The following is a 22,500-nucleotide window of genomic DNA, read 5'->3' as shown; positions in this document are numbered from 1 at the left end:
GACGTTAACAGCGTTTCACCCCAATTACCATCATCAAAATATTGCAAGCGGAAGGCTCTTATACTGAAGAGGTGAATGTTGACAAAGAATACCACAATTCTGACGACGGAAGCTAAAGGTTGGGTCATTCAGACACCCACTGGACATCCGAAGGGTCTGTGCAGAGGAGAAGAGAGGACTGGCCGTACTGAGTGAGTTAAGTCAATTTGGGGAGAAGGGGCGAGAACGGGATTCGAACCCTGACCGTCACAGACTCTCTGTATTGGCAAGATGAGGCGTCTTAACCATTCTGCCAGCTTTCTCCTGCTCCACTGTCTGTCTGAATGTGTATGTGCGCGTGCCTGAAATCCACCTTTCTCCTAATCCATTGTCTGTCTGAATGTGTATGTGCGCGTGCCTGAAATCCACCTTTCTCCTAATCCATTGTCTGTCTGAATGTGTATGTGCGCGTGCCTGAAATCCGACTGAATGACACAAGAAAAGAATGATGAGCGCCCAAATGGCAGCCGTCAGTCGGGCTCTACCCAGGATAGGCAACCTGTTGAGGAAAACGACTCCGTGTTTGTAAAGCGCTTAAAACCTGGTCTCTGAGAGAGGGTGGGGGGACATGGCAGTTCAAATCAACATGCTTTCTTTTAAGTAATATTAGTCAGTTTTTGTGTTGGTTTCAAAGTAAATTGTTTAAAAAGTGTAAAAAAAACACCATGTTTTTGTTCACTTTCACCACCCGTCGTTATGGAAACGCACCCAAAATGGCCGCTAAACAAATAAATTCAAATGCTTAAAATTTTTAGTTTATTCAAGATATTTTAGTGTTTTTTTTAAATTTCTTTTTTATATATATTATCATTTGTTTCATCTTTCCTCCACATGAGAAACTCCTAGCACTTATTTTAGAAATTTTGTGATGATTAAAAAGAAAAAAGAAAAAAAAAGACTTCAAATACTCTGCGCTTTTTCAAATTATGCTTGAAATAACATCTTGACAAGGTGATCAAAACTGCACACAATAAGGATCATACATTGTAGAATAACTGTGCAAAATGTCAAACCTGTAACTGTAGCCAATTTTATGTAGTAGTTATTTGAAACAGCTGACTATCCCAAAATAGTGAAACAGAGAAAACAGGAAAAGAAAAACATGAAGACACAGTCAACAAAACCCAGTACAAAAAGAGTCCATATGTCATGTCTGGGCTAAATGGTAATGTTCTTGGGTTTAGGGTTTGAAGAGTCGAAAATTGTCAAAAACAAAAAAAAACACCCCAAAAAAACAAACAAAAAAAAAATCATGAAAAATCACGATTTTGTTCAAATTTGCACTGCCATGTCCCCCCCCCCCCCCCGACCCCCTTAAGACAATACCTTGACGCTTGACAAACTTAGCGCATGTTAAGATCGCAGGTAGAAAACCCAGGCACTCAGCCCGAGGGACACACAGCTCTGTGACAGTCAATGACTCACTCGAAAAACAGGCGCTGCATACACACGTGGGGAGGGTAGTCCCAGCCTCCTCCAGAGAAGCACATGCTCCTGCAAGACGTAAAAACATCATAATAATAATAATAATAATGGTATGTATATAGCGCTGGATCTTGTGCAGAGACAAATCAAAGCGCTTTCGCACCAGTCATTCACACGCATGCATAACTCTAAAACTGTAGAAACTAAAGACAAGGAAGGGCAGGCAAGGGAGACTATTTTGGGAAGAGGTGGGTTTTAAGGCCAGACTTGAAAGAGCTGAGTGTGGAGACTTGACGAAGCGAAAGAGGAAGTTCATTCCAATCGCAAGGTCCAGAAACAGAGAAAGAACGGCGGCCAACAGTCGAGTGTATGAATCTGGGTATCGATGGTGTCACACCGCATACCTTATATCAACGTTTCCAGTTCATATCGTATCGTATCATATTGTATTGTATCAAACTAGGTGGCAAAATTGCACTGGCTCTTAGTTGCTGCAGACTTGGGGGGCGGCGGCGGCGGCTAGTTGGCCTTTTGGAAACCACCCCAACGCCGACTGTCCTAAAATCCTCTTGGCCGAGAGAGTGGGGATGTAAACTTGGGCAAGACACTCTACTATAATCAAATTCTAGCCCAGATAGTCGGAACAGCAGTTACCTCCTCTGGTGTTCTGTTGGTCATAGTCGAACACGACTGACTATCATACATACATTGTGTTGTATTGTATTGTATTGTATTGTAATGTATGGGGGTGGTGTGGAGGTTGAGTTGAGTTGTGTTGTATATTGTATTGTGATGCATTGTGCATTGTATTGTATTGTATTGTAATGTATTGTATTGCATGGTATAGTATGGTGTGATATGGTGCGGTATGGCATGGAACTGAATGTCCCGATAAATATGGCATGGTGTGGTTTGGTGTGATACAAGGTGGCATCGTATCGTCTGGAGTTGTGCGGCAGGTGTATGTTGTATGCTATGCAGTATGATGGTGTGTCAAGAGAAGGGAATCGTATGATACGACATGGTATGATATGGTGTGGTGTGGCGTGGTGTAGTGTGGTGTGGTGAGGTGTGGTGTGGTGTGGTGTGGTGTAGTGTGGTGTGGTGAGGTGTAGTGTGGTGTGGTATGGTGTAGTGTGGTGTGGTATGGTGTGGTGTAGTGTGGTGTGGTGTGGTGTGGTGAGGTGTAGTGTGGTGTGGTGAGGTGTAGTGTGGTGTGGTGTGGTATGGTGTGGTGTAGCGTGGTGTGGTGAGGTGTAGTGTGGTGTGGTATGGTGTAGTGTGGTGTGGTATGGTGTAGTGTGGTATGGTATGGTGTAGTGTAGCGTGGTGTGGTGAGGTGTAGTGTGGTGTGGTATGGTGTAGTGTGGTATGGTATGGTGTAGTGTAGCGTGGTGTGGTGAGGTGTAGTGTGGTGTGGTATGGTGTAGTGTGGTATGGTATGGTGTGGTGTAGCGTGGTGTGGTGAGGTGTAGTGTGGTGTGGTATGGTGTGGTGTAGCGTGGTGTGGTGTGGTGAGGTGTAGTGTGGTGAGGTGTAGCGTGGTGTGGTGAGGTGTAGTGTGGTATGGTATGGTGTATTGTGGTGTGGTATAGTGTAGCGTGGTGTGGTGTGGTGCAGTGTGGTGTGGTGAGGTGTAGCGTGGTGCGGTGTGGTGTAGTGTGGTATGGTGTGGTGTAGCGTAGTGTGGTATGGTGTGGTGCAGTGTGGTGTGGTGAGGTGTAGTGTGGTGAGGTGTAGTGTGGTGAGGTGTAGCGTGGTGTGGTGAGGTGTAGTGTGGTGAGGTGTAGCGTGGTGTGGTGAGGTGTAGTGTGGTGTGGTGTGGTGTGGTGAGGTGTAGTGTGGTGTGGTGTGGTGTAGCGTGGTGTGGTGAGGTGTAGTGTGGTATGGTGTGGTGTAGCGTGGTGTGGTGAGGTGTAGTGTGGTATGGTATGGTGTAGTGTGGTGTGGTATGGTGTGGTGTAGCGTGGTGTGGTATGGTGTGGTGTAGCGTGGTGTGGTATGGTGTGGTGTGGTGTAGTGTGGTGTGGTATGGTGTAGTGTGGTGTGGTATGGTGTGGTGTAGCGTGGTGTGGTATGGTGTGGTGTGGTGTGGTGTAGCGTGGTGTGGTGTGGTGTAGTGTGGTGTGGTGTGGTGTAGCGTGGTGTGGTGAGGTGTAGTGTGGTGTGGTATGGTGTAGTGTAGCGTGGTGTGGTGAGGTGTAGTGTGGTGTGGTGAGGTGTAGTGTGGTGTGGTGTGGTGTGGTGTAGTGTCGTGTGGTATGGTGTGGTGTGGTGTAGCGTGGTGCGGTGTGGTGTAGTGTAGCGTGGTGCGGTGTGGTGTAGTGTAGCGTGGTGCGGTGTGGTGTAGTGTAGCATGGTGTGGTATGGTGTAGTGTGGTGTGGTATGGTGTGGTGTAGCGTGGTGTGGTGTGGTGTAGCGTGGTGTGGTATGGTGTAGTGTAGCGTGGTGTGGTGAGGTGTAGTGTGGTGTGGTATGGTGTAGTGTAGCGTGGTGTGGTGAGGTGTAGTGTGGTGTGGTGTAGTGTGGTGTGGTATGGTGTGGTGTAGCGTGGTGTGGTGTGGTGTAGCGTGGTGTGGTATGGTGTGGTGTAGCGTGGTGTGGTGAGGTGTAGTGTGGTGTGGTGTAGTGTGGTGTGGTATGGTGTGGTGTAGCGTGGTGTGGTGTAGCGTGGTGTGGTGAGGTGTAGTGTGGTATGGTGTGGTGTAGCGTGGTGTGGTGAGGTGTAGTGTGGTATGGTGTGGTGTAGCGTGGTGTGGTGAGGTGTGGTGTGGTATGGTATGGTGTGGTGTAGCGTGGTGTGGTGAGGTGTAGTGTGGTGTGGTATGGTGTGGTGTGGTGTGGTGTGGTGTGGTGTGGTGTAGTGTGGTGTGGTGTGGTGTAGTGTGGTGTGGTATGGTGTACGTATGCTATGCGGTATGGAGGTATGTCATAGGAATAGTATGGTACGACATGGTATGATACATGGTGCAGTATGTTGTGATGTGGTATGGTGTGCCCAGACCACCATTCAAGGTCTAGAGGAGGGAGTTTGGGGTGGGGGTGGGAGTGGAGGGGTGGGGGATAAGGGGTGTGTGTGTGTGTGTGGGGGGGGGGGGGGGGGCGTCAAGGTGAATACACTGGCAACGAGTTGGGAGGTGGGGTAGGAGGGATTAAGATGCCGTGCAGCTCAAGCAAGCATACTTCTTTCGCTTCCTTTGAGGCAGAACAAGTCTCCCCAACAGGTGATCATCACCCCCCCCCACACACACACACACACACACCCCTGACCCCCACCCCACCCCAGCCCCGCTGACACCAAGAAAGTGCGCAGTTACCTGACGGGGTCGTAGGTGACGTTGCGGGCGGGGCCCTCATGGCGGGAGCCGTTCCAGAGGCTGTCATAGCCCATGGTGCTCTTGTAGTCCTGCAGCATGTGTCTCAGCAGTTCTCTATCGCCTGGTGAAGAGCCAAGGGAGAGCAACACATCAACACACCACCACCACCACCACCACACCACCACACGTGTAGATCACACTCGCACACACACACACACACACACACACACACACACACGCACGCACGCACACACAGAGCGGAAATAATCAAAACAAAAGAAAGAAACGAAAATATTCGCGGACCATTTACTAAAGACACGGAATCAATCGCATTTGTGAATGAATTAGTAAATAAAGGAATAAATAAGCAAATGAATATACAAATGGATAAATAAATCCATCTGTATATGTCTCTCTCTCTCTATATATATATATATATACATATATATATGTGTGTGTGTGTGTGTGTGTGTGTGTGTGTGTGTGTGTGTGTGTGTGTGTGTGTGCGTGCGTGCGTGTCTGTGTGTATGAATATATATGCAGTACCCAAATATGATTCTCTCTCTCTCTCCCTTTCACTCACACACACACATGCACACTCAAACAGCTACACAAACACACAGACACACGCACACGTTAAGACAACAATAGGGTATTGCACAACAACGTCAACAAATAAAACGGCGGAAAGGAAGGTCTTCAGCGCAGGATTGGGGGCGGGGGGCGGGGGCGGAGGGGGACGGGTGTGTGCTTCCTATGCCGAACGAACCCTAGACACTGGGGGAGAGGGGGGTAGGGGAGGGGAGCCGGTCAAATCAACCCAAATTACGGTGCTGTGAGCCTCGCCGACCACTGAAGCCATCTCAAGGCTATCGCTACGTTAGCATCCACTTCATGTCAAGGGTAAAAAAAAAAAAAAAGTACAATAAAAACTCGTCAGGAGTGCCGGTCCTGCCGTCGTATAACGGAATGTCTATTGTTAACACAACACTATATATCTTCATGGCAACCTGGACACAACGCCGGTAGCTGACACATCTACGTAACTCAGATAATGAACTGCGTTTTACGTTATAGTGTTAACACGCAACAGGTATCCCATTAAGGGATTTATCTAAAAACCAAGAGAGGCAAGGCCTTCAAGACTCACTTGTGATACACTTAAAAAAAAAATCCAAGCTTTTTATGTATTGAGTATAATTTCAAAATGTAATGTTTAAGATGAGAAAGATCAGTTTAAAGCGAATTAAGTCCCCTAGCATTTATTACAAAGTAATTTCCCTTTCTGACTATCTGCACCAAAACGTTTGCAAAATAAATAAAACTTCCATGCTTAGCAAAAGAAGTTCCTGTTTGAACAAAAAATGATAATAATGACTGCTCTTGTTGTTGGGTCAGAATATCAGATCAAAGTGCCAAGTTTAGAGAATACAAAAAATATAAATATAACAGTAAATGCAGTTTGCATATATATATATATATATATATATATATTTTTTTTTTTAATTTTTTTTTTGTGCCCATCCCAGAGATGCAATATTGTTTTAAAGAAGATGACTGGAAAGAACTGAATTTTTCCTATTTTTATGCCTAATTTGGTGTCAGCTGACAAAGTATTTGCAGAGAAAATGCCAATGTTAAAGTTTACCACAGACACACAGACACACACACACAGACAACAGAAAACCGGGTTAAAACACAGATTCACTTTGTTTACACAAGTGAGTCAACAAAACAGAAATCAGTTAAACTACGCGAAAACCCCCCACCTCATCTCGCATCAACCGAACATTTGATGCGAGCTGCATCAAGTAAACGACCGAAGCCCAGACAGAGTTAAAGCCTGAACCGGACTATAAATGGCGGGCGATTTGAATCAAGCCAGTTTCTCACCAGAGTCTGACACTGTGACGTCGGTGAAGGTTTATTCAAAATAAAAGCCTAATAAAGCTACGGTTTGGCTTCATTTATGGCAGAGAGCGAGATTTGCCTAGCAGCTTCCAATCTAGACCTGAATTGACTTTGGAAAGTACAAAATGTGTCAGCTACACGTAATACAAAATTTGAATGCAGAGAAAAGGGGCGGAGCTAGAGCCGTTTGTGTTTGCGCTAGACGTGTCTGTCAGATAAAAATAGCACCAGCACGTGGTACTGTCCGGTGAGAATTGGAAAGCATGCAGACAGCCCCTCGACGCTGGCAACCGTAAACGACCACATTGTTTGTAAAACATGCAAACGGAGAGAAATATGACGATCTACTAACCTTTCTTGGACTGGAATGATCACATAAACAGCCGGCGAGTGACCTCCACAAAAACTGTGATTGACGCTCGTAACCCCCGGCGCCAGTCTGAAGTGAGAGTGCTGGAGAGGAAGCAGTTTCGGTTTTGGGAGCAGGTGTGGCAGGAGTACACGGATATCTTTCTCCGCTAACAGTGAGTCGGTCTTTGTTTTGCTTTCACCTCCCGCATGTTTACATTTCTACCGGACACGTGCTCGCGCTTTTTATAGATAAACTCCGCCCCTTTCCCTTTTATGGATAGGCTCTAGTGCGCATGCGCAACCGAAACCTTGCTCTCGGGAGTTAAGACTTTAAACACGAACTGATTAGCCCAGAGAGAATCTGGCTTCCCAGCCAAAGTCCTCGCCATACAGATTGGTGCACGAGGGTTTGTGAGCGGATCTGCCTACAGCCTCATGAAACAGCTGTCCATTTCTGGCAGAGAGACGACAAAGACTCTCAATGGCAGAAGCAGCAGAAAAGAGTTCCAGCTGGACCTGGTCGAGGAGGAATGAATTAAATTTCTTTACTCAAACTAAGCGTACGATGACTCGGTGATTTAAAACGTCTGCCAGAAAGGTGACTCAGTCCTGTAGCGGTGACCACCCTGGAGGCGCGGGTTCGAACCTGCTGAGGACCAGGTTGGGGGAAAAAAGAAAAAAAGAGGCGGCAATACAAGGCAATCTATGAGTGTCACTTGGCGACCCGGCCCCCTTAAAGTGTAAGGAGTTAAGGGCCGAAACGCCTGACTGAGGGGGGGCTTCTTCTCTGAAGACCTTGTACTGTCCAGCTCTCCCTAGAGTTTCTTATCAAAAGCTAGCACGCATACTCAAAACATGATTCCCATGTGGCGCCCTCTCACGGGGGAGACAGGCAACTCACAGTCATAGGGGGAGTGGCGGCCCTGCTGGATGAACATCACCATCACGTCAGTCGTCATCTGGACCAGGTCACCATCCTTTTTCTGGCAGAATATCCTGCACACACACACACACACACACACACACACACACACACACACACACACACACACAACCACACATAGAAACACACATAGATGATTTTGGGAAGTTATTTCTAACGAGGTTCTTTTAGTAGAACTTTCAAATTAGTTCATAACCCTATTTCTACATTCCTTTAATGTACTTCATAATCATGTTAATGGTTTTAGTTATTACCATCATTATTGAATTGTTACTGTTAAAGCTAATTTCATGTTAGTTATGAATTTCTTAGTAGTTTTCTACATTTTCTGTTTTATTCTGACTTCTCTTTCCCCTCTTCCCACCCCTCCCCACCCCACTTTTTTTTTTCAATCGTCTAATATCACTAATAGTGAAAAGACGCTAAACTAAAGAACGAACATAGAAACACACACATACATTACCACACGCACATACACACACACACACACACACACAGAAAGAGATAGAGATAGAGAGATAGATAGATAGAGAGAGAGAGAGAGAGAGAGAGAGAGAGAGAGAGAGAGAGACACAGAGAGAGAGAGAGAGAGAGAGATAGAGAGAGAGACAGAGAGACAGACAGACAGACAGACAGACAGACAGACAAATCAAACCTGTCTTACCAAGGAGCAAAGATGAACTGTGATTCCGATGGTAATTTCATTATAGTTCCCAGTTCTGCAACACAAATCACACATATGCAAACAAGATAAGCTGATGTAACTCTCTCTCTCCCTCTCTCTTTCTTCTATGCAAATGTATAGGTGTGTGTGTGTGTGTGTGTGTGTGTGTGTGTGTGTGTGTGTGTGTGTGTGTGTGTGTGTGTGTGTGTGTGTGTTGTCTGTGTGTAAGGGCTGGGGGCGTGTCGTGTCGTGTCACGTTTGTGTGTGTGTGTGTGTGTGTATGCGCGCGCGCGCGCGCGCGTGTGTTTGCGTGCGTGCGTGCGTGCATGTGTGCGTGCGTGCGTGCGTGCATGTGTGTGAGCGTGTGTGTGCATGTGTGTGCATGTGTGCGTTGTGTGTGTGTGTGTGTGTGCGCGCGCGCGCGCGCGCGTGCGTGTGTGTGTGTGCGTGCGTGCGGGAGTGCGCACGTGTGTGTGTGTGTGCGCGTCCGTGTGTGTGTTTGTGTGTGTGTACAACTTATCAGGCTGAGGGGGAAAAAAACCCTACCACTCCCAGAGTGCATGAACACTTCTGCAACAAAGGGCCACAACCACCACCAGTGCAATCACCGCTGCGATCATCTTGGGTTAGCTCCCTTCATGTCCCTTGCGACTTATTGCTTTCCCTTCCTCCCTCTCTTCACCCCACATCGACTGATGCTCGCACGCGCGTGCGGTTAAGCGTGTGGTGCTTTCGTGGGTGTGTGCACGCGTGCGTCCGTGCGTGATTGTGTGTGTGTGTGTGTGTGCGCGCGTGTGTGTTTGAGCGTGTTCGTGAGTGTGCGAGCGCGCGCGCGGTTTGTGAATAACATCAAGTGTGGAAACAGACAGCAATTGCCCAGCGGAAGCAACAGCCGTAATTGAATTGTGACCCTCGTCAAAACACTTGAGGCAACAGGGAAATCGCCTGGTATCGTTCCACTGCTCTGGTTAGGAAAGATTTGCAGGGCAAGGGAGAGAGAGAAAGGGAAAGAAGGGGAGAGAGAGAGAGAGAGAGAGAGTGAGACACACACACACACACACACAGGCAGGAAGACAGACGGGCACAGAGAGAGACAGAGAGAGAGACAGAGAGAGAGAGAGAGAGAGAGAGAGAGAGACAGACAGACAGACAGACAGACAGACAGACAGACAGACAGACAGACAGACAGAGACAGGGAGAGAGAGAGAGGGGGGGGGGGGAACTTGAAGAGGAAGGATCTATGTATTTTCCCTTCCATTCACAGCTAGGGACTGGAACGCTCTGCGGCCCTCCTGAGACTGTTCCCCCCACCCCACCCCCCTAGCCCCTCCCCCCCTCCTACCCCCTGTCTTTTGTCTTGGCAGGTTTCATCAGAGGGGAGGGGGAGAGAAAGAGGGGTGGAGGGATAAAGAGAGACAGAGAGGGACAGAGAGAGAGAGAGAGAGACAGAGACAGAAAGAGACAGAGAGATAGAGAGAGACACAGAGAGGGACAGAGATAGAGAGACAGAGAGGGACAGAGAGAGAGAGAGAGAGACAGAGACAGAAAGAGACAGAGAGATAGAGAGAGACACAGAGACGGAGGGTGGAGGGAGAGCGAGAGAGAGAGAATAGAGAGAGAGAGGGAGGAGAGGGAGAGAGAGAGAGGGGGAGAGAGAGATAGAGGGGGTGGGGAGAGAGAGGGAGAGGGAGACAGAGGGAGGGTGGAGGGTGAGGGAGAGAGAAAGAGAGAGAGGGGGAGAGGGAGAGAGAGAGAGAGAGACAGACAGAGACAGAGACAGAAAGACAGAGGGAAGGTGGAGCGAGAGCGAGAGAGAGAGAGAGAGAGAGAGAGTATCCAATCTGTCTGTTCATTCTTCTGCATTCCATCTTCCATCCTTAACTTAAAACTTCTAACTTCTGTCTTTGTGTCTGTCCGTCTCGCCTCTGTGTGTGTGTGTGTGTGTGTGTGTGTGTGTGTGCGTGCGCGCGTGCGTGCGCGCGCGTGTGCGTGCGTGCGTGCGAAAGAGCGCGCGCACGCGCGTCCGCCTGTGTGTGTGTGTGTGTATCAATCACGAAGCACACACAGAAAATTCAAATCCAAAGCAGTAAAGGGGTGTGATGGATTTGAACCATTGTCCAAGCGTCATCGTCGATGACGAGACTACTTTACTGCAGTGAGCTACGTCACACCTGTGGACAGGTCACTCATGTAGCCGTCTTTGATTTCCAGGACCTTGTTGCCATAGTTATCCGGCAGGACAAACACCAGCCTGTAATATAACAACAATACTGATTATAATGATGATGATGATGATACTATTACTACTACTATATTGATGATGATGATGATGATATTGATGATTATAATGATGATAATTAAAAGAAAAACACAATGACAATAAAAAGTCAACATGAAGGTAAGCAAAGAGAGACAGAGGGAGAGAGAGAGGGAGAGAGAGAGAAAGAGACAGAGACAGAGACAGAAAAGGAGAGAGAGAGAGAGAGAGACACACAGAAAAGGGAAAGAAAGAGAGAAAGAGAGAGAGAAAGAGAGAGAGAGACAGAGACAGAAAAGGAGAGAAAGAGAGAGACACACACAGAAAAGGGAAAGAAAGAGAGAGAGAGAGAGAGAGAGAGAGACAGAGAGAGAGAGAGAGACAGAGAGAATTCCAAAGACACACACACACACACACACACAGAGAACACTGACTTGTTTATTGTACATCAGCCACAGGCCCTTATACAAACACAGGCCTGGGGGTGGGGTGGGGAGGTTGGGAGAGGTAGGGGGGAGGAGGTAGGAGGTCGAGAAATGGGATGGACGTGGCAGCAATATTGAATCATAAATATATCAAACCCCATCAGTAAGACGTTTCCTTGTGTGTGTGTGTGTGTGTGTGTGTGTGTGTGTGTGTGTGTGTGTGTGTGTGTGTGTGTGTGTGTGTGTGTGTGTGAGTGAGAGAGAGAGAGAGAGAGACAGAGACAGACAGACAGACAGACAGAGAGAGAGAGAGAGAGAGAGAGAGAGAGAGAGATTGCGTCGAATTATTTCTGCAGCATCATGACATCTACGACAATCACCACTGCTGCTGCTCGTCCAGCGTTGCCTGCATACACAGCTGTTTGCTGAGATGTTAGCACCCTTTCACCATGCCCCTAAAGATTAAAAAAAAAAAAAAAAAGCAAAAAACAAACAAAAAACGAACCCCCCCCCCCCCCCACACACACACAAACTGCACAAGTTCCCAGCTGGCCCTTGGCTAATGCGAACTCCACGCACTGAGAGCAAGTGGTTCTTCCTGTTTTTTGTTTTTTTGTTTTTTGTTCTTAATCTTTTAAACTCCTTGTAATGAAGATAGTTAAAAAAAAAAAAAGAAAAAAAAGGAAGAAAAGTTTAACCCTATATATTGAAGGTAAAAATGGTCTTTAACCTTTTTTTTTTTTTACTGATGGTCTTTAACTGTTTGTGAACCCTGTGCATTGAAGGCGAATGGTCCTGAAGGCGAATGGTCCAGAAGGCAACTTGTCCTTTACGCTTCGAGAAGCCTGTATACTGAAGGCAAGCTGTCCTTGTATTGAAGGTAAGTGGTCCCTAACTTTTGGTGAACCGTGTATAATTGAAGGTACGTGGTCCTTAACTTTTGGTGAACCGTGTGTATTGAAGGCAAGTGGTCCTTAACTTTTGATGAACCGTGTGTAATTGAAGGTAAGTGGTCCTTAACTTTTGGTGAACTGTGCGTAATTGAAGGTAAGTGGTCCTTAACTTTTGGTGAAGCGTGTGTAATTGAAGGTAAGTGGTCCTTAACGTTTGGTGAACCGTGTGTAATTGAAGGTAAGCGGTCCTTAACTTTTGGTGAAGCATGTGTAATTGAAGGTAAGTGGTCCTTAACTTTTGGTGAACCGCGTGTAATTGAAGGTACTCACCTAAAGGTGTTGGCCACGGCGATGAACTGGTAACTGTTCTTCTGGAGCCTGACCCGCTTCTGTAAAGAGAGAGAGAGAGAGAGAGAGAGAGAGAGAGAGAGAGAGAACGAATTTACATACATTATTTTTGTTTGCATCTTACCTCGTTTCTTATAGTCCAGCAAACCGCACAGTACCACATTATGACTGTCCGACTAAGAATAAAGAACTCAACAGTGTGAGTATATATATATATATATATATATATATATATATATATATATATATATAGAGAGAGAGAGAGAGAGAGAGAGAGAGAGAGAAAGAAAAAAAGGAAAGAAAGAAAGAGAAATAAGGAAACAAAACCTACTACAAAACAATACAGTCCATGTCATATCTGAACCATTAAGCATCATACGGCAAATCATCCCCACGTTGTGCTGTCAGCCCTTCCAATTAATCTATCATCCTCGGATCTAAAAATAAAAAAAAAAAAAAAAATCGTAGGAAAAAAGAAGAAAGATTTAAGAATACTTCCAAACCACGCTAAACAAAATACATACAAAAAGACACATACAAAAGGCCACGAATTTCACACAGAAAAATCTGTTTACCCCCCCCCCCCCCCCCGCCCCCGAAAAAAAACAAAAAACAAACCAACAACAACAACAACCAACCAACAACAAAAAAAAACAACAACAAAGAATATTGTTCATGCTCAGCCTCCCCTGCAGAAAGTTTAGAATAGATTAGAATAGAATAGAATAAATAATCATCCACCCCTGCAGTAAGTTTAGAATAGAACAGTACAGGATAGAACAGCATTAACGACCAGCCATCCCTGCAGTAAGTTTAGAATAGAATAGAATAGAATTAATGACCACCCACCCCTGCAGTAAGTTTCGAATAGAAAAGACTAGAATAGAACAGAATGGAATATAATAGAATAGAACAGATCAATAGAATGCAGTTAATGACCAGCCACTCCTGCATAAGTTTAGAACAGAACAGAATAGACTTAACGACCAGCCAACCCTGCAGTAAGTTTAGAACAGAATAGAACGGAACAGAACAGAATAGACTTTACGACCAGCCAACCCTGCAGTAAGTCTAGAACAGAATAGAATGGAACAGAACAGAATAGAATGGAACAGAACAGAACAGAACAGAACGGAAAGAACAGAATAGAATGGAACAGAACAGAATAGAATGGAACAGAACAGAATAGAATGGAACAGAACAGAACAGAATGGAACAGAACAGAATAGACTTTACGACCAGCCAACCCTGCAGCAAGTTTAAAACAGAATAGAATGGAACAGAACAGAACAGAATGGAAGAGAACAGAATACACTTAACGACCAGCCACCCCTGCAGTAAGTGGAGACAGACAGACACACGGACGGACACACACTGACCATTCCATCGAAGTGTGTCAGCACGGTCTGGGTCGTGTCGAGTCCGCCCTCTATGGAGGTCAGCAGGTATTTCCTCAGCTGTGACAAGACACACACACACACACACACACACACACACATATATATATATTTATATAAATGTATGCATACACACAGAGCCCCTCGCTCGCACGCACATACACTCCCACGTTCATTCGTAAGTAACGTAAGAGAGGGCTTTTACGTGTATGCCCGTTTTTTTGCCTCGCCATGTAGGCAGCTATACTCCGTTTTCGGGGGTGCGCATTGCTGGGTGCGTTCTTGTTTCCATAAACCACCGAAAGTGGACATGGATTACACGATCTTTAATAACGTTCGTATTTTGATCTTCTGCTTGCGTGTACGCACGTGTGTATAATGCAGTCTAAAAGAGTGGGTTTTCAATTTTTATTTTATTTTATTAATTTTTTTTTATTTTTACGAAACTCACCGGATGCTCCCTGTTGGCCCCATGGTTGTGGGGTAACTCCACCTCTGACAGGTCCACGCTGTTGTACTTTGGCCGTAACTCCAGGTTCTTGGAATTCCCGGACTTGAACTGAAACATAAACAGCCAACAACTCAGTGTCCTTCACCACAATGCAATGGAGGTTTTTGACATCGCTTTTCTCTCTCTCTCTCTTTTTCTCTGTATATATATCTCTCTGTATCTCTCGGTCTTTCTCTTCCCTAATGCCAACAACAACAACAACAAAACACACACACACACACACACACACACACACACACACACACACACACACACAGAGTGGAGTGATGGCCTAGAGGTAACGCGTCCGCCTAGGAAGTGAGAGAATCTGAGCGCACTGGTTCGAATCACGGCTCAGCCGCCGACATTTTCTCCCCCTCCACTAGACCTCGAGTGGTGGTCTGGACGCTAGTCATTCGGATGAGACAAACCGAGGTCCCGTGTGCAGCATGCACTTAACGCACGTAAAAGAACCCACGACAACAAAAGGGTTGTTCCTGGCAAAATTATGTAGAAAAATCCACTGCGATAGGAAAAACAAATAAAACTGCACGCAGGAAAAAATACAAAAAAATGGATGGCGCTGTAGTGTAGCTCCCCAGGGAGAGCAGCCCGAATTTCACACTGACAAATCTGTTGTGATTTAAAATACACACACACACTGTCACGCGCTATAAGAGCGGACTAGAAACCACCACCCAGCCCAGCACTAACACCCAGACAACAGACTAAAATAATTCAGGGTTCACATTTATTCCATCACACACAGAACTTGACTAATAAAACTACAATCTTAGCAAGAAATGATAACTTAAACGATGACAGAATGGATAAATAACACACAAAAAAACCCCACAAAACACAGAGCTTTAAGACACGGCCGTTCAGCGGCAGTCAGTCCGGAGAATGCTAATGAACTTAGGACGTTTGACGAATAGATAAACTGAAGCACTGCACAACACAAGAGGAAAACGAAGACTTGGACGGTGAAGACTGGAAACAGATGAAGACGACGAAACAACTAGAGACAGTGATGGGAAGAGGGCAGCAGGAAGACAGCAGTCAGCAGCAGATGGAGCAACAACGCTGCCTGGCCAACACAGGCTGAAGGGGAGATGGTGCAGGAAGTGGGACGCTGCAAACTGCATAAATTATATTATCCTTCTGGAAGGATTACCCCTGCCCCCCCTCAATGAACATGCAAGACAGTGATGAACAAAAGATTCAACGAAACTGAAACAGCATCATAAAATATCACTATAAAATTCCGTTCGACAGCTCCCTACTTCACATTCACTAGTGAACACATTTTCTGAAAGATATTGTACATAAGACGTTGAAACTGGGGAAAAAAACCTGATAGTTTAGAAAACATATGATAATTTGACCTTGTGAACATAACGAAAATAGAAACATTCTTACAATAATAGTAAAGGGGTTCACAAGAAAACGTTAGTGGCAGAAATACTTTAAGCGTACCATTATTTTTAAAAGTTATGTTAAAAATATCACAACATAGGAAAACAATACAAGCCTGAGGTTTTTAGCATTAACCCTCAAATCCCAATAAACAAAATCAAACATCTCGCATCTTAACAGAACAGGACAAATGAACAAAGAAACAGCACTTATAACAGCCAACTGACAAGTACAAACTACAACAGATGCGTTCAACAATGCAACAGCTAACTCACCTGCCAACCGGGTACCACTACCCTGACGCTGGAAATAAAAAAAACAAAACAAAGACTAGACACGTCCAGCAGGGCACACCCTCTGCGCTGGAGCACACCCAACAAAGATACATGGCCACCCGGAGGAAAACAATCCTCACTTGAGGGTGCCAACTGGGCAAAAAAAAACCCAACCCCAAACAAGCACGACCTTCCTCTAAGAAGGCCGCGGGCGCAAAGCCTAGAGAAGTGCCACTGACAGAACAGAGAGACTTTAAACTCTGCTCAGCAGTGACACAAAACACACAAACGAGACTTCCCGATTGCACGTAAAAAACGCACAACCGGGAGCTAACACACACGAAATGAATGCTCGAATGGGAGAGGGTAAATGGGGAAGGTAATGCACAAAACACTCCACACGAGATTGTCATGAGTTGTGAAACACACACACACTCGAGTACTCACCCACTCACTCACATACATGCACGCAAGCACTCATGCCTTCCACAGCTACCCCCTTCACCCCACGTCACCATCATCACCATCATCATCATCATCATCATCAAACTCGACACTGCTTGGTTTTGTTTAGTGCCAGCTCGAAATCTGTAAGTATAATTAGCTTCCTACCCTAATTTAATGTCTTATGTAATGTGGCAGGCACTTTTTTTTTATGTAAATGTCTTGTAAATCGCACAGAAAGATGATAACAAGCGAAATATACTCCAGATTTGTCGCTCTCCAACCAGAACTAAACTCCAGACATGTATTTCTGAGACAAAAAATGGGATGGGTATCTGTCACTGTCTCCATAACACTAATTACCGATTTTCTTTTTTAAAAGAAGATTTTTGTATTTAACGTATTATTTATTTTTGACAATTTATTTCTGTGTGTGAAAATCGGGCCGCTTTCCCTCGGGAGAGTGCGTTGCCACAGAACAGCACTACCTGTATTTTCTTCTGTCTGCAAATGGCTTTGTTACCAATATCCAAAAAATATTCTGTCTGCAAATGCCTTTGATACCAATATCCAAAAAATATTCTGTCTGCAAATGGCTTTGTTATCCAAATTAAATCCAAGAAAATATTCTGTCTGCAAATGGCTTTGTTACCCATATCCAAAAAATATTCTGTCTGCAAATGGCTTTGTTACCCATGTCCAAAAATATTATGTCTGCAAATGACTTTGTTACCCATATAAAAAAATATTCTGTCTGCAAATGACTTTGTTACCCATATCCAAAAAAATATTCTGTCTGCAAATATATTTGTTACCCAAATCCGAAAAAAATATTCTGTCTGCAAATGGCTTTATTACCCATATCGAAAAAAAAACATTCTGTCTGCAAATGGCTTTGTTACCCATGTTAAAAAAATATTCTGTCTGCAAATGCCTTTGATACCAATAGCCAAATGTATTTGTTACCGGAAAAAAACCCAAACTGTCTGCAAATGGCTTTGTTACCCATGTCCAAAAAAATATCATGTCTGCAAATGCATTTGTTTTGCTATCAAAGTGGATTTTTGCTACAGGATTTTGTCAGTGAGAACCCTTTTGTTGCCGTCGGTTGTTTTACCGTGCGCTAAGTGACTGCTGCGCGTGGGACCTCGGTTTATGGATTGTCTCATCCGAAACATGATATCCTCGGTTTATCAAACGCTGAAACACACACACACACACACACACACACACACACACACACACACACACACACACACACACACGTCTGGAACAGGGTACTCACAAACGGTCTGAAGTCAGGGTGGAAGAGCACGTATCCGTGGTTGGTGACGGCGAAGGCGTAGCCATTGACCCCTAACTGTGGACAACAAAAAGACATTCAGTCCTCACTCAGCGCATTCCCAGTAGGGGAAACCAGATCCAGTGGTCCTACAGAAACAGCCCCCCCCCCCCCCCCCCCCCCCCCCGGGATCTGTCGCAGGAGAGGGACGGAAGAGAAGGCAGAAAACATGGGACAAGTGAGAAAGAAAAGCATACACTCCAGTATATCATTTGGTTGTTGGCTTGTTAGTATACATGAATAGAAGAAAACAAAAAACAACAACAAAAATCCCAACAAAGGAAATATATCCGCCTGATAGCCCACGCTTTCTCACAATCCCTCGCTTTCTCACACAATCCCTCGCTTTCTCGCGCAATCCCTCGCTTTCTCGCACAATCCCTGGCTTTCTCGCGCAATCCCTCGCTTTCTCGCACAATCCCTGGCTTTCTCGTACAATCCCTCGCTTTCTCGCGCAATCCCTCGCTTTCTCGCACAATCCCTGGCTTTCTCGCACAATCCCTCGCTTTCTCGCACAATCCCTCGCTTTCTCGCACAATCCCTCGCTCTCTCGCAGTCCCATACTTACTCGCAGTCCCACACTTGCATAATCCCACACTTACTTGCAATCCCACTTTCCCACGCTTACTCGTAATCCCACTTTCTCACAACCCCACACTTTCTCCAAACCCCTCGCTTTCTCGCACAATGCCTTTCTAGAAAGTGAGGAGGTGAGGAGGGGTGTGGGGCGGATGGGGGCGGTGGGCGGCGGGGAGTTGACAGGGAAACGACCACACTTTCTCTCGCATTCCCACGCAACGTGCGGGAAAAAAAAAACCCAACCCCACCCCCCTCCAACACACACACACACACACACACGTGGGATTACCGAGACTAGAAAGCCGTGGGCTAAGAACCCCTTCCTCCTCTTCATCCGTTACCCAAACCTCTCCACCCGCATTATCCTGGTCATTCCTGTCACCAGCTGAGAGAGAGAGAGAGAGAGAGAGAGATGGATTGGATGGATGCTGATACCACAAGCACAAAGTAATCTAACGGGACTTGGAAAGAGGTCCCCGACATAAAAAGTCCACTCGGAATGAGCGACGTAGGAGTAATGGTACCACTGAAACGGTGTGCAGGTAACGGGGCGAAAAAAAAAAGTAGTAGTAGAAGAAGAAGAAGAAACAACAGAAAAAAAGTCCAGTCTTACCTCTTCACGGTTTCAGAGAAATCGGTTTAGAGCCACCAGGGTGTCTTCAAAACTCTTAATTAAAGATATCCGGGGTGGGTGAGTGTGGGAAGTTGGGGAAGTATGGGGCCCGGCAGGGTGTACGGGTGGTGGTGGTGGTGATGAAAGCACATACGTACACGCATACGCCGCTGTATGCACACGCGTGTGCTCGAAAACACATAGTGAAAAAACAAGGAAAGAGGGTGTGGAAATATCCGAGAGAGAGAGAGAGAGGGGGGGAGGAGAGGAGGAGGAGGAGGAGGAGGAAGAGGAGGAGAGCGAGCGAGCGAGACACACACACACACACACACACACACACACACACACACACACACACACACACACACACACACACACACAGAAGCTGAACTTCCTGTATCCCTACCCTGTAGTTGGGAATCAGTTTAATGATTTCGTTGATCCGTACGTCCGTCCCCACCACTCCCAGCAAGTTCTTTTCCGGATTTTCCTCCTCTTTGCCCTGCTCACAGGAAAGGATAGAAACAACGAAAGAAAAACAAACAAACAAACAAATACACAGTTAATATATATATATATATATATATATATATATACGTAATCATATATATAAATAAAAACAAACTAACAAACTGACTAACTGACTACCTAACTACCTAACTAAAGAAATATTCTTGCTAATCCACCCTGTCCGTTGATGACGTCTGTAAGAGCTTCTCATTCTTGTATGGTGCGCACTCGCATGTGGCTGTGAAAATGGGAGACAGCGCATTTTAACCCTTTCACCGCCAGTCAATTTAGAGTACAAAATTCCCTTGTGGTATAAGCACAGAAAAGACAGTGGGTAAGAACAGCTGGGGATTCCCCCTGCGATGTACAGAAAATATGGCCTATCCTACCACCGAACATTAAGAGCAGTAGGTTCATGGATAACAGACCAATGAATGGTCACCTTTCAGTGACATGGGTTCTCTACCACGCCTGTACATAAATGCGAGCTTGGCGGTGAAAGGGTTAACCTGTGCGGGGAAGCTTTTGTAGTGAGAAAGTTGATGCTAACGGGTCCCAATCTCTCGGCCTAGAAAGTGGGGTTTCGGTAACAAACGAACTTGATAACTAGCTAACTAGGTAACCAACTAACTGACTGACTGACTGACTAACTAAATAGGTACTCAACGAAAGAAAGAAGGAACAAAACAAAGCGAGCAAAACACAGAAAGGTTGTAGCTGAAATATGAAACATACTATTGTAAACTAAAAGCCACATAGCTTTCCTGGCAATTAATGCTTGCTATAAAAAACAAAACAGCTCATGACTTTAAACATCAAACAATCACACGCGACGCACACACTGCATACGCAAGGGACACACACACACACACACACACACACACACACACACACACACACACACACACACACACACACACACACACACACACACACACAGAACTGACCACTTTGGAGCTGGAGCGTGGATCAAACACTGGCATTGCAAACGAAATCACCAGCCCCATCCCCTGAGAACAGAGTAATGGACACTCCTCACCATGTTGGTAATCAACTGCATTGCATTGTGGTGCGTTGCACAGTGTATCTGTTGTACTGTGTAACATTGTTGATGGATTGGATTGGACTGGGACGGGCGCAATAGCCGAATGCTTCAATCTGAGGATCCCGGGTTCGAATCTCGGTGACGGCGCCTGGTGGGTAAAGGGTGGAGATTTTTCCGATCTCCCAGGTCAACATGTGTGCAGACCTGCTAGTGCCTGAACCCCCTTCGTGTGTACACGCAAGCAAAAGATCAAATACGCACGTTAAAGATCCTGTAATCCATGTCAGCGTCCGGTGGGTTATGGAAACAAGTACAGACCCAGCATGCACACCCCCGAAAGCGGAGTATGGCTGCCTACATGGCGGGGTATAAACGGTCATACACGTAAAAGCCCACTCGTGTATATACGAGTGAACGTGGGAGTTGCAGCCCACGAACGCAGAAGAAGAAGAAGAAGGATTGGACTGGATTGGCTTGCATTGCATCACGAAGGGAGGTGGCAGAATGGTTAAGACGCTCAGCTGCCAATACAGAGAGTCCGCGAGGGTCTGAGTTCGAATCCCACTCTCGCTCTTTCTCCTAAACTGAGCGTCTTGTCATTCGGAGGAGACGATAAACCGAGGTCCCGTGTGCAGCACGCACTTGGCGCACTCAAAAACTCAAAAAAGAACCCATGGCAACGAGAGTGTCGTCCTCTGGCAAAATTCAGTAGTAGGTACACTCTGATAGGTACACATATATACATACATGCACTCAAGGTCTGAGCAGGTGCGTTGGGTTATGCTGCTGGTCAGGCATCTGGCTAGCAGATGTGGTGTAGCGTATATGGAGTTGTGCGAACGTAGTGACGCCTCCTTGAGAAACCGAAACTGTACTGTATTGCACTATATTGTGTTGCTTTTCTGTCGTAACACATTTCTCTGTGCGAAATTTTGGGCTGCTCTCCTCGGAGAGATCGAGTCGCTAAAACGCAGCGCCAGCCATAGCTTTATTTTTCTTTGTTTTCTCAGTCTGTAAGTGTATTTGTTTTTACTATCGGAGTGGATTTTTCAACAGAACTTTGCCTTGGACAGCCCTCTTTGTTGCCGTGGGTTCGTTTTACATGCGCTAAGTGCACGGGACCTCAGTTTATCGTCTCATCAAAAAGACTAGCATCTAGACCATCATTCAAGGTACACTGGAGTGAGAGAGAGAGAGAGAGAGAGAGAGAGAGAGAGAGAGAATCCCTGTCGGTAACAAATTACAGGAAAGGTTAAAAGCAAAGGTCCCTCAGAAGTCTAGTGCCGCAGGGGGAGGGTAACTCTTATTCACTGGGCTCGGCACAGGAAGGCAGGAGGCACAGTCCTCTCCTTCCGCGAAAAAAAAAATCTTCTTCTTCTTCGTTCTTAGGATGCGACTCCCATGCTCAATCGTATACACGAGTGGGCTTTTACGTCCATTATCTCTTTTACCCTCGCCACGAAGACAGCTCATACTTCGTTTTCAGGGAGAGGAGAGGGGGGTGGGGGGAGAGGGTGGGGGGGCCGGGGGGGGGGGGGGGGGAATGCCACGTATGTTTCTGTTTCCATAAACCACCGAGCGCTGACATGGATAATGGGATATTTAACGTTGTTGGGATATTTATCATCATTTTTATGAAGCAAGCGTATGCACACGAAGGAGGTTCAGGCACCAGCAGGGCTGCACCTGGGAGACTGAAAAAAAAATGTCCACCCTTTACCCACCAAGGCGCCCTTGACCGGGATTCGAACCCGGGACTTGACGGGCGCAATAGCCGAGTGGTTAAAGCGTTGGACTGTCAATCTGAGGGTC

The 22,500-nt window shown here is 46.0% G+C and overlaps 1 protein-coding gene across 1 annotated transcript in view; it reads right to left on the bottom strand.

The window, feature by feature from the left end:
* The window catches only part of LOC143284488 (voltage-dependent calcium channel subunit alpha-2/delta-3-like), a 670,968-nt gene that overhangs the window by 48,123 nt on the left and 600,345 nt on the right, over positions 1-22,500 (bottom strand). The window contains exons 15-25 of the mRNA XM_076591175.1: positions 20,591-20,653; positions 19,540-19,635; positions 17,885-17,959; positions 14,423-14,530; positions 13,954-14,031; positions 12,557-12,615; positions 10,823-10,902; positions 8,652-8,706; positions 7,946-8,040; positions 4,783-4,903; positions 1,465-1,533 (exon numbers count right to left, since the gene is read on the bottom strand). Coding sequence (XP_076447290.1) covers positions 1,465-1,533; positions 4,783-4,903; positions 7,946-8,040; positions 8,652-8,706; positions 10,823-10,902; positions 12,557-12,615; positions 13,954-14,031; positions 14,423-14,530; positions 17,885-17,959; positions 19,540-19,635; positions 20,591-20,653 — 899 coding nt within the window. The remainder of the gene's footprint in view (positions 1-1,464; positions 1,534-4,782; positions 4,904-7,945; positions 8,041-8,651; positions 8,707-10,822; positions 10,903-12,556; positions 12,616-13,953; positions 14,032-14,422; positions 14,531-17,884; positions 17,960-19,539; positions 19,636-20,590; positions 20,654-22,500) is intronic.

Source organism: Babylonia areolata, chromosome 8 (assembly GCF_041734735.1).
Source record: "Babylonia areolata isolate BAREFJ2019XMU chromosome 8, ASM4173473v1, whole genome shotgun sequence".
Classification (NCBI taxonomy): Eukaryota; Metazoa; Mollusca; class Gastropoda; order Neogastropoda; family Buccinidae; genus Babylonia; species Babylonia areolata.
Note: the sequence above shows the minus strand (reverse complement) of the source record. Positions and strands in the feature narration are given on the sequence as shown.